The sequence below is a fragment of the Fundulus heteroclitus genome, unplaced genomic scaffold, assembly GCF_011125445.2.
Source record: "Fundulus heteroclitus isolate FHET01 unplaced genomic scaffold, MU-UCD_Fhet_4.1 scaffold_283, whole genome shotgun sequence".
NCBI lineage: Eukaryota > Metazoa > Chordata > Actinopteri > Cyprinodontiformes > Fundulidae > Fundulus > Fundulus heteroclitus.
Window position 1 is genome coordinate 25,558 of NW_023396693.1, and position 13,017 is coordinate 38,574.

Genomic DNA, 13,017 nt, shown 5'->3' on the forward strand with positions numbered 1-13,017 from the left:
CATCATTAAATAAAATTAATCTTATGGGGGGGGGGGGGGTAATTTTAGGTTATTTTCTTTTTTTATATAATTATCCCCGAAAAATTCTAAAGCTATAAAATGCATTAAAATGTTTGGGGTAAAAAAAAAACATGAAGTCTTGCACATGATAGGCTGCGTTTTGTAATGGAACCTGCTCTCCTGGCTGGCCTGAGCTATTTGCCGCCTCCTGCTGCCCCCCCCCCCCCCCCTCCCCCCTCCTGCACTCCCTTTACCCGCCTCCCGGGCTCCCTTTTCCCACTGCTGAGAGGAGCAGGACGCGGCCTCTGCGGCGGGAAGCAAATAATCTACAAGCACTTCCTCAAAGGAAGGGGGTAAAAAAAAGTTCACACTCATATACACAGATGCCACCACAAGTTGCGACTCACAGCATTTCAGAGCCCATCGAAGTAGGGAAGAACCAGGAGACGAGGAGCGCCACGGATACCTATTGACCTATTTTTTCCCCTAAATATATATTTCACTGAGGACCTTATTACTTACTTTCCAGCGTGGATCAGCGATTTTAAAAAATAAATTAAATTAACTTCATCGTCCTTTTATTTAGGATTGAGGACCATGCTTTTTGTTTGGCGCACCTGTGCGCCACCGGTGAGACAAGCGCACAGGTGAAGACAGGAACTGGGGAACTCTGGGATGTGTAAACTCCTCCAGTTTAGACTCTTTCACCTGAGAGCGCTGAGCCTGCCTGGTGGATTAAATGTTGATGCAGAAAACGTGTGATTTTTTTGACAGAATGCCACTGGACGCAAAGAGCGCACCAGGTGCCCATTTAGGATCTTAAAACGAGTAACCATCAGCTCCGATTGCTTAAACCCGCAGGCTGAAGTGCCGGATCTTGACAGACTACGCATTTACAGCTGTCAAACTCTCGGGGGTCCTCCTGCCCCCCTCCCCCGGGCAACAAGGGCGCTCTCCTCGGGTCTCTACTGCGCATGTCAGAGTGCTGGACAGCTCCAGAGAGGGAAATTTAAAAACGGTTTTTGGAGGAATCAAGCCGAACACAGTAGGATACAGTACAGGGGCTCGGGACCAGCTCTCACAATCTTCAATATAAACCAAAAAAAACAAACAAAAAAACGGTAGGTTTATTCCAACTGATATTTCTCAATTTTAGGAAACTAGTTTTGGATTTTTAGCTAGGGACATTGTTTTGTTATTTTTAAATTATTATACAGTTAACGCCTCACCTCCTTATTGCAAGAAAAAAAAAAACATATCCACTGCATGTTGAAAGGATGCCATTTATAAAATCATGCATACTGTCAACATTTTGTGTGGAAATAAAGCAATAGGGTGGAAATAGAAACTGGGGTTTAGCATCAACCAAAACATTCTTATGCAAACATGAATGCTATGCAATAGATCATTTATTATTATTATTATTATCATTATTATTATTATTATTGTGTTTTAAAATGTAAAATATTTATCTCTTTTAGTAGTTTTTCTTCTCTATGTCTACATTTTATTTCTTGCTGCCTTTCATTTTATTTTAGTTTTTTTTAATACTCGGTTCACAGTATTTAAATGCTTAAGCTGGACATTGCAAGGTAAAGATGACAACTTCTGCATAACATATTATCTTTGGTTAAAATATAAATGTATATAATGCATATGTGTCATGTGCTGCAGAAAAAGGCTACCACATATCCCAGGAAATGATAGAAGGTGGAATAACATCCAGGATGTCAGGAATAATTGACAACGCTGGGCATCATCCGTCTCCACAGGACTACAGGTAATATTATTTTCTTGTGACGTATTGTTGCACATATTTCAATATGAAAAGACACTTGGCGAGTGTTTTATGAAATCAAACCCGCCGAGGAGTTGTGGAAGAAATTTTCCGGTCCCCGATCGTTACACCAGTGTTAGAAGGACAGCTCTTTTTGTGTTTGGAGGGGTTCCATGAAAAGAGGAGACGGAAGAAAAAAAAATCCAGAAGAATAAATGATTTTCGCTCTGAATGGATCTGTCAGAAACCATCAGCTCTGTTTACACTCCTGCTGTCGGCGCACGGAGAGCTTGAGCCTCTGGGCTGCCCAGCTCAGGGGGAGACGGGGCGCTCTGGGTCACCAATGTGCACAAGTGGTTCCCAATTAGGAGCGGGGGTGGGGGGTGGTTTTGGGGTTTTTGGAGGGGGGGGGGTGCTGTTGCAAGGAAGGAGGAGGGCCAATATTTAGAGTTACTGAACTCTGGGGTGAGGTTAGGATGAGACATGGAAACACCAACTAAATGTTTTGCATCAGTGAGCAATTTCCATGCTCTGCTAGGGACAGAAGGGGTGTGAGAACATCCTCCGGGTTTGTCAACTGTTGAATGGTTTCTTTTAGGACATATTCACCTATTATAATAAGGTGCGTTTTTTTTTTGTTTTTTTTAATGCAAACGATGTAAAAGGAACTCGTGAATATAAAATCACAGCTGGGAGTCAGCAACCGTGTTACTGCTATGATGTCTTTGGTCAAAACTGCAAGAAAATTCATATCTGTGAGAAAAAAAAAGTGAAAAAATAAGAGAGAAACATGCATGCGGAACAAAGAGGTGATCTTAGGATGTTGCACTAGCTTTGTCTTAGACGTCTTGTGGTGATTAAAAGCAGCAATCATCTCGTGTAGGACAGTCAACACATGGCCCTGACCTCAAACCACGTTCTCACCCCCCCCCCCCCCCCCCCCATGCCCGAGGCCCGTTGAGCTCTCCGTTGGCCTGGGGTGGATGGTGGATGGTGGGGGGTTGGGGACTGGGGGGGTCCCGTGCGGATAGGGGCTGGAAAGGGACAGGGAAGCAGATGGCATGCTATTTGTCCCTCTTATGTGAGGGCTGTCATTCCAGCAGATTAATGCTAGGGGCCGGGTAAAGAAAAGAAATGACAGAGACAATCAAGGAAGGCTCCGGGGAAGACAATGGAGACACGTGCCACTGGGCAGATTTGTCGTTTGGGACACAATAGGTGATCATTTTTCAATAGATGGGGCCAACTGTTTCAGGCAACATGTGCCGCCGTCCCATGTTTCAAACGATCTCATGTGTTGTTTACTTATGATTCAGCCAATGGGTGAGGAGAGACTGTGGTCACCTGACGCAGGACTGATTTTTTTTTTTTTTTTTTATTAGAAGATATGCTGTGTGTCTAGATGAAGAGGGGGGGGGGTGTACCTCTGCACTGTCCACGGACCCACTAAGTAACTGAATTGTGTTGTCATAGAGACTCGAGCTGCAGGACATGGTGTGTTTGCTAAGGAGGCTGAAGAGGATTCAAGAGGATTCCTCTCCTTTCTTCCGTTCGCTTTGAGCCTTTCCATTTAAAAGACATAGTTGTAGGCCAACTGATTTACCAAAACCAAAAAAAAAAAAGAAAAAAAATACATTTGGTTTGCATTTTATCCGAGAATTTTTCAAATCATTCCGTTAAAAAATATTTTAAACTGTTAAAAACCATCAAAAGAAAAGGCAGAAAACGAATTGAATCTGTGGGTCAAAAATAAATAAACACTACATGGTTGATTGATGAAGTCACAGAATTGTATTACCAGAATAAAAGCTTAGTTAACTCCATCATTGGTGATTTAAACTGTCACTTCTAAATAACACGTATGTTTAATCTTCTTATGCTTAATCCTGAATTGCTAAAAACAGAGCTTCAGGCAGCAGCTTTCATCTCCGTCTCCCCTCATTAAGGCCTCCTCTCAGATGGTTTTGTCTATCAGAGATTAAAAAAAAAAAAAAAAACTCCATCCAAGTGTTTAGATTTTAATTCTCCTTCTGGTCTATGAGTGTCTGAGCTGACTGCCTTGTTAACCTCGCAAACTCCGTTCCCATCCCCCTCTCCCCCTTCTCTTGAAGGCTTCTGACCACGGACCCCTCCCAGCTGAGAGTGGAGGACCTCCCTGGGGACCTGCAGTCCCTGTCATGGCTTACCTCGGTGGATGTGCCCCGGCTGCAGCAGATGGCTGATAGCAGAGGCCACAGCAACGGGCCCTCCCAGGGCAGCCTCCTGGAGCAACAGACAGGTGAGGGGACAACATTTAAAAACGGCACCAGCTCTCTGATTGGATAAATCACAACATACATTTTCATGGATTATTGTTATCATTACTGGTTCACAAACATTCAAATTACTTATGATTCCTTGATCTTTTTTCTCCACTTTATCACATTACAACCACAAACTTCAACGGATATCATTGGGTTTTCGGTTTGTAGATCGACTAAAGGTGAAGTGAAAGGATTGTTAAAATTACATGTAAACACATCAATACATCAACATACTTTTGGATTCAGTCATCTTTAGTTTGATGCCCCTAAATAAAGTCCTGTGCAACCAGATGAAGTTACTCAAATTAGTAAATAGAGTCCACCAGTTTGGAATTTAATCTCAGCGTAAAAAAAAAAAAAAAATCTGCTGTTCTGTAAAGGCCTGAGAAGTTTGGTAGAGAACACCAGTGAACAGCTTTATGAAGACCAGAGAACCCACCAGAGAGGTCAAGGAAAAAGTTGTGGACAAGCTTGAAGCACAGTTAGGTTATTTAAAAATGACCCAAACTTTAAGCATCTCATAGAGCATTTTTCATGTGTTATGAAAAGAGTACGGCACAACCGTGAGCCCACCAAGACACAGGCACTCACCTAAATGCACAAGCAGGATAAAGAAGGCATGAATCTGAGAAGCGTCTAGCATGACTCATGGTGAGTCGGGAGGAGCTGCAGAGATGCAACGCTCAAGTCATCCCCTAAATCAGGGGTTCCCAAAGTGGGTGTAGGGACCCCCAGGGGGGTCGTGAGATGATTTGGTGCCAATGTGCTAAAAAGATTTAGCATTTCCATGTTTGTAAAACTGATATCTAAGAAAAACTTTACAAGATGCTCCACGTCTTGCTTTGATTTGATTTATTTGAAAGGGGACAATGCAATTTATTAAAACGCATGACATGACAATTCATGAGTTAAAAAGACAGAATTAGCCAAAGGCTATTTTTTATCTGTAGTCCTCTGGCCATGATGTTAAAAAAAAAAAAAACAATAAAATACAGAAATATAAGTACAACACCAACACACGGTTGGTAAAGACATGAGGTTGAACTAGACAGATCCTGACACAAAGACAACAAAACACTGCTGCTAAGAAAATAAAAATAACACAATACACCACAATACAGTACAAATATACAAATGCAGCACAACCAATGTAGTTTTTAGTGTTGACAGAGGTATATATCTACAGGCCATTTTTTCAAATGTTTAGTAAACACCTTATAAGTTGTTATTTGTCTGATTTAATCTGGTAATGAGTACCATTCCCCCTGTACCTCTCAGAGACCAGGCTGACTGACTACAGGTTCTGTAAGAGGAGACTGTGTTATTCCTCTGAGGAAGAGCACCTTTAGTCAAACGCTGACTGTTGTTTCTCTGACTGCTAAACTCTGAGAGAGGAGCTGGGGCTAAATTATGAGTTACTTCGTAAATCAAGCATAAATCTGCAAATATGCACAAGTCAGCCCAATTAAAAAAACACACTTAATATATCACAGTGATGGTGGTGTCTTAGTTTTTTTATCCATAGCCTTAATGGCGTGCTTGTACGATATTTCGACTGGTTTCATTGTACTATTTAAAGCCTGTGACTAGGTGGTTAAACAATAATTAAGGTGGCTAAAAATCATAGAACGTAAAAAGCTTTTTGTCGCCTCAGTGCACATTTCATTTTATGATAGAACGAAAATTTGCTAGTTTTAGCTTGACTGTTTTACATATTTTGTTGACATGAACTTTAAAGGGAAGATTAGAGTCAGTCCATTGCCCCAGATATTGATATTGGCCAACAGTCTGTAGTTTTTCACCTGCAACCCATATATCAGGATCATGGGAGCCTCTGCTGGTTTTGCTGTAAAACATACTGACTGTTTTGGAGACGATGTGTTGTAGTTATATTTCTCATTTTAATGCAAGGGAGAAGACTGCACTTTTTTTGTAAAAGTTCTTTAAAAAATTACTTTATTCTTATAATATTTCAAATAAAGACATTTTTATTTGTAAACAGTTTTGAAAGCATTGTTTCATTTCACTCCCACTTCAAATTTATGCACTGCTTTGCATCACAAAAAATACTAATAAAATACAAGTTAACAGTAACTTGATGAAAAAAACATCCAAGGTTGAGACATGGTAAATAAAAGCACAGCAGTGCTTTTTCCATTTTTGAATTACCCTGCACTGCAATAGTGTATTTCAGAAGTTCTTATTTCCAAAGTTTGGTGAGCTAAGATAATCGTACTTTAACTGTGCTCATTGTGCTTAAAAAAAGACCAATGATTAATCCCTTTTATTTAAAAAGTTGTGGAAAATTGTGCAAAAGAAAGTAAATACCAGTACACAAATGTGCAAAAGTATTAAACTACCGCTATTTATTTTAGTATTTTCTTTCCAAGGACTCTAACCTTCTTTTAATCATTTAAACCTTTTTTGATCAGAAGCCATTCAAGCTTTCAAAATGTCTTTCTAGTTTTGTTCTTCTTGGGACTTTGGCTGCTTTTCACTCACTTTCTGTCAAAGATGAGAGCATATTGTTTTGTAAAACATGAGAAAAGGAGGCAGCTTGAGGACTAAAGAAATGACATACTGAATATAAAACTGTCTAAACCAGGAATAGTGTGTAAAAGTCATGTCTTTAAGAAATGGGGATTAAAATCCATCAACGACCTGACACTGGAACTTGACAGATCCTACTGTTTGATCTAAGTTAGTTTTCAATTTTCTTATGTAAAGGACGTTTTTGGTGCTACAACACTCATTTATGTGTTAAACTGTGTTATTGTTGTATTTCATTGGTCTCAAGAAGACTTTCATCTTTGCTGTTAGGACTTAAGTAATGTTGTAAGTCCCAATTTGAATCTATGCAATTTGATACTGTTTGCAACAGACTCTAATAACAATGTATTTTTTCCTGCATGATATTGTTTCACTGTAAAGATGTACAGTGTGTAAAATGGTTTTGATGAGATACAACATCCAAGCAGCCATATTAAATTTTAAGGGCAGAGTGGTTGAATAATATTCAGTTTTCCCACCCTTCTCCCAACTTTAATCAACCTTTTGTCAGTTTTTCAGTTTATTTATTTTTTTAGCTGTTTTAATGACAGAAAACCGAAGATTGCCTGAGTCAGATTCCCCTTCTTACTTCAGTTTTAATGCCCAGGCTGTCATTGTGGTGATTCTTGGAAAACCTGTTTTTTCACCTGTCTATTTGAAAAGTTTTGACAACAGCTATCTAACTGGACAAAAGAAAGCACCTGGATGCACAGATACTTTTATGAGGAGAAAGTGGTCTGAACCTTTGTGTTCTGGTTCTCTGTAGCTCAGCTGAACAACATGACGATACCCGTGAGTCAGAGCTCCATGCTGCACCTTCAGAGTAACATGCAGCACAGCCCACTGGGAATAAGTATAATCAACACCCACAGTGGAAGTGTGAGTACTTACAGCACAACAAGAACAAATATTGTTAATTGTGATGCATAGCTTGATTAAAAATGGGCTTACTTTGGTTTCACAGATGTCTCCCTTCTCCATGAATGGAATGCCTTCGCCAGGATATCAGTGCCCTACCTCGGTGTACCAGCCTGCATCCCAGCAGGTGTACTCTCTAACCCAAAATGGACAACAGGTGACACCTCTCTGAGTGGAAAATGTTATCAATATAATATACAGCGAGCAAGACAAGCGTCAAACTATTCCTTGTTTGTCTCAGTGAATATCTTTCTAACGACGCCCATTGACACATAATTTTCCCTGGATGTTCATAAAACCCTAGCAGCCGTCACATACAAATGATTAAAATGAGTAAGTCTATAAATGAAGTCTATAAATAATGTGTAACAAGTGAAGTTTCACTGGAAAACAAAGCATTGGGCGCTCTTCAAGAAATCTATACCATACCTGGTAGAAATGTTTGTATTGGTAACGGCAACTTCAGCACATCTCCTGTGTGTGGAAACTAGAAATAAGCCACGCTTAGTTGTTATTTGGACTCATCCTTTCACACAAACTGTCTTAAAACTGTAAATGTTCTGGGGTTCTCTTCTGTGATTCCCAGGTTTTTAAAACAGTTTTCCAATTTAATGTAATCTCTCTGACCAGACAATGTTCTTCTAGTATTTCATTGATTTGTCCAAATGTTCAACCAAGCGCTTTAAACATTCTTAACTTTTCTTTTTCTTCAGTAGTGGAGTATTGTGCAGCGGCCTTTGTGATTGAATGCATTACTTGATTTTTTTTCAAGAGAGAAACTGGTAATTAAAAACCTCTTGTGGCTATTGCTGGACTTCTCTGTCAGAAGTCTTGAAAGGAGCACCTGGCCATGGCTGGTTTATGGGGAAAACACCAATAGCCATCATAGAGTCATTCAGACATCTGTAACCAATGCTATCAGTAAGTTTCACAATAAAAAAGCCTTTTTACAGGCCATCAATAAGGAGTAAACCAGCTGGTAGTAATGTGCATTGAAAGAAGGCATGGCTTCTTTCTAAACATCAACAGATTTCTGCTGGTTGTTGACTTTCTTTGCCTTTTTGAAACTCCCTTTCTTCGTGGGTTTAAAACGAACCCCTCTGTCACCGCACTTTATTCCACAGCTTGATCTATGGACTAAGCTGTTTTGATTTCTCGTGTGGATTACTTGGGTTGCCAACAACATCCGATTTCAACTTCAATGTCAACAGCCCAATTAAAAATATATTTAAAGAGAGAAATGTTTACGGTTTCAATACCTACGCCCCCCATCATATGAAAGGATGAAAGCTTCAATACTCTCCTCTGTTTTAGTGCTCGGCTGGTGGACTTTATAGCAATGTTTCTTTCAACAACCAAAGTCTGTTCACACAACCTCGTCTGGCCCCACAAGAACAGGAGCTGCAGCCCAAGTCTTTCCCCAAGCCTATCTACTCCTACAGGTGAGCACAAACACAAAATGACCTTTTTTCTGATCTGTTCTGAACAAAAATCAAAACATGTTATTTTCTTCCAGCTGTTTGATTGCCATGGCTTTAAAAAACAGCAAAACCGGCAGCCTCCCAGTCAGTGAGATCTATAGCTTTATGAAGGAACACTTTCCATATTTTAAGGTTTGGTTTTCTTTGTATTAAAGAGAAATGCAGCATGAATAAAGGTACCATGTTGTTTACATGAAAAGTGTGGCTGATTGTTCAATATGTTGATTCTTAACAGACTGCACCCGATGGATGGAAGAATTCGGTCAGGCACAACCTGTCCTTAAATAAATGCTTTGAGAAGGTGGAGAACAAGACGAGCAGCTCTTCCCGTAAGGGCTGCCTGTGGGCACTGAACCCTGCCAAAATTGACAAGATGGAGGAAGAGATGCAGAAGTGGAAACGCAAGGATCTCCCAGCGATTCGCCGCAGCATGGCGAACCCAGGTCAGTCAGGGGATTCAGGAAATCTTTACGTTCAAACATCATGTTTTCAATGTAGAGTGACAGTATGTTCTGCTTCCCTACAGACGAACTGGACAAACTGATCACCGACCGCCCAGAAAACTGCAGACGGAAACCTCTAGAGCCCGGCATGACCCGGCTGGCCGGCTGTACAACAGGTCTCCCTCTACCGGTGCCGGCCCAGATGCAGCCTCAGCCCATAGTCACCCTGTCTCTGCCGTGTTTGCCCATGCACCAGCACCACCAGCTTCAAGCTCACCTCCAGGCTCAGGCTCGACTGGGCCCCATGTCCCCTGCCCCAGCCCAGACGCCTCCCCTCCACGCGGTCCCCGACCTCTCCCACAGTCCGCTCACCCAGCAGCCCGGCAAGCCTCCTGATGACTTTTACAGTTTGCAGAGCGACACGAACACAGAGGTGGATGCACTAGACCCGAGCATCATGGACTTTGCTTTTCATGGTAAACAACTTTTAAGATTTTCTCTGTGAAACAAAAACACTGCATCCCAAAAAAACAAGAGCAGTGTGACGGTCAGTTGCATTAATACCTCATTAATTAATACATATTGAATAATTTTAATAATTCTGGAAATGCATACATTACATAACTACAGTAAAGATTGGTAATTATTTAAATATTTAAATAAAGTAAAAACATAATTTAAACATTAATTCTGAATATACAAATTCCTTATAATGTGAATTTGTTGCATGTAAAACCAATGATTGTCATGAACTGTGAATTTTCACAGAACCAAACAGCAGACATGACCTTGGAAGCTGCATAATATAAGCAAGGATTTTAATAATAACTAAAAAGAACCGATAAATGAGCTCAGGACCAAACAAATATCAGGCATGGCAAAAATAACGGAGTAACATGGAGCATGGAGTAAGTAACAGGGTGCAAAGAAACCAACAGGGAACAAAGAGAACCAGACAGAATATACAATGAGGCAGGGTGGAGAATGGCAGGAAAACAGAAGAGCTAACCAGGAGAAATGGTAAACAGTTGGGACCGAATGAAGGGATAGCAATCAGAGGAGATGTGGAGCAGCAGGCAAGGTAAAATGATAAACAGAGCAGGACACAGAGAGACTCAGGGACGTATCTACCACAAACTACACAACATGTACAAAGGATGAACAAAGAACATAACCCACACCTCGATGAACTATAACGTCAGCAACTCAAAACATAGAAACAACAACAAAAAAAAAAAAAACAGAACTCCCAACAACAACAAATATAAGGGAAAAAACTAAAGAAAGCAGGGTCCAGGAAACATAACAAAATACAGAAAAACAATCCAGACACCTAAACATCGATATAACGAGCTGCTTTTTTATGTATTTTAGAATGCTGTCTTGTATTGTTTTAAAACATGATTAGCTCAAGCTCCATTAAAATTTGTTCTACTTTAACATATCCAATACAAGTATTAAAACCGTTGTAGACACAATGTTTATTTATTTGAGGTATTTATTACAATTGTATTCGAATAATTACATTTACAGATATTAATTCAAGAAATAATTCTTGGGGGTGGTTGCATTTTTGGCCCTTGACAGTTTATAGACTTCCTCTTCTTTATTTATTTATATCTATCTATCTATCTATCTATCTATCTATCTATCTATCTATCTATCTATCTATATATATATATATATATATATATATATATATATATCTATATATATCTATATATATATATATATATATATATATATATATATATATATATATACATATATATACATATATATACACCTTGATAGCATTATTATCCTGCCTCAGCCAGCAGCGAGAAAGTTTCAGACCATCTGGCTTTCATAGCCTTACAGCCTACGTACCCCACTAATCAGAGGGTGGAGACATAAGTCCCATTTTCTATGGATAAACACAATATTAACCAAATGGAATGAAATATATAAACATTATGAATGATCATATTCATGCTCAACTCAAACAGCTTAATTAAGAAACCTAGTGTTAAATTGTAGCCAAACGCTATCCAGGTCCTGACCCTCTATTTCTTCTGTTCTCCATCCTTTATGATAGATTTTTTTTCTTATAATTTACAGATTTCTTTCAATTTACCATTGCAGTAATTTGTTAACCTTTTGGAGAACATTTTGTTACAGTTATCTTACCATAAAGTTTGTTCTAATGTTAAATCAATTATTTAATTAGTGTCTACATAGTAGATAAATGTGAGAAAATAACCAAAGAGTTGTTGATTCATTGCACTAACACCACAATCAATGTTTTATAGGGAACCTGTGGGAAGAAATGAAAGACGATAGCTTTAACCTGGACGCGTTGGGCACCTTCAGTAACTCCCCTCTGCGACTATCAGACTGTGACTTGGGATCGGCGAGCCTCCCTCCGGCCTCCAGCGCCGTGAACGTCCCGCTGTCAGATGTGCAAGTGACGGGGCTGTACACCTCATACACCTCCCAGGATCCCCTTTCCTCCCAGTACATGGGCAGCCAGCCTAACAGCAAACCCATCGCCCTACTTTAAACAAGCCAAACTGTCCCACCGAAAAGATTCAAAATCATTTACTGTTTTTTTTTTATTGTTTTGTTTTGTTTTTTGGACGGCAGCTGAACCCGTTTGATTTCTTTTGAAGAAGTGGAAGTTCTAGGGACCTGGAGAGAAACATTTCATTCAACAAGAGAACTGCTTTCTAGGAACTAAAACCACATATAAGTGGTGACTCAAAGGTGAAAAAAAGACATGTCAGACCGAAAATGTTTAGTTTTGCCAAGCAAAGACTGGAAACCTGTATAAATACAAAGAGTGTGTGGAGGACTGCATGTAAGTTAGCTCTTACTTGTTCCTTTATTGTTCTCCTTTCTGTGATGTAGCTCAAAAAAACCCTGTCTGTTGTATTGTGCTAGACTTTATTGCTGTGATGTTTTATTTATATTTATAAAAGACAAATGGAGAAGGTGACGACTTTATCGATCTTTTGCTGTACATATTTAACTGTTTGGACTTGGTGTTAGCCACATCCCTTCAAAACGCGCCCAGTAAGCAGGTTCTTACTCTGCTCCTTCCACACGTCATGATTAACGTGGCTGGAGGAAAGACGTCTGCTTTGCTGTTGACTTGATCATAATAAAATGGGTAAATGAAATAAGCAAATTTGCATTTAAATACATTTTATTGAAAAACAAATGGAAATGGGTCAAAAACATCCAAAAGTAATGTGAGAGCTGAATTTTGATCAGTGTAACGGCAAGTCAACGCATGGATTTTTTTTTTTTGGACCTAACTTCACACTTAATGTCCACTGTTGACAAAACCTGATTTTTAGGAGCCTCCGTGGAGAGACCGCACCAAATATGAAACAAATGTTCAGCAGCAGTGACATGCAGTGTACCAAAGACAAACTTCTGACACATACAGATGCATCCCAGTCAGTTAAAACATTGATAAATTCCCTTTTTTTTTTTTTTTTTTGGTAATTCAATTGAAACAACCAACCCAATATTTAATGTAATACATACACAGTGGTCCA

The 13,017-nt window shown here is 39.6% G+C and overlaps 1 protein-coding gene across 1 annotated transcript; it reads left to right on the forward strand.

The window, feature by feature from the left end:
* The first annotated feature begins 386 nt into the window (after window positions 1-386).
* foxn4 (forkhead box N4) lies at window positions 387-12,763 on the forward strand. Its single transcript, XM_012863370.3, has 10 exons — window positions 387-1,121; window positions 1,675-1,780; window positions 3,889-4,055; window positions 7,397-7,509; window positions 7,595-7,705; window positions 8,863-8,990; window positions 9,065-9,161; window positions 9,265-9,472; window positions 9,556-9,948; window positions 11,764-12,763. The coding sequence occupies exons 2-10, from the start codon at window positions 1,701-1,703 to the stop codon at window positions 12,012-12,014; spliced, it is 1,548 nt and encodes a 515-aa protein (XP_012718824.2). The 5' UTR covers window positions 387-1,121; window positions 1,675-1,700; the 3' UTR covers window positions 12,015-12,763.
* Window positions 12,764-13,017: the final 254 nt, after the last annotated feature.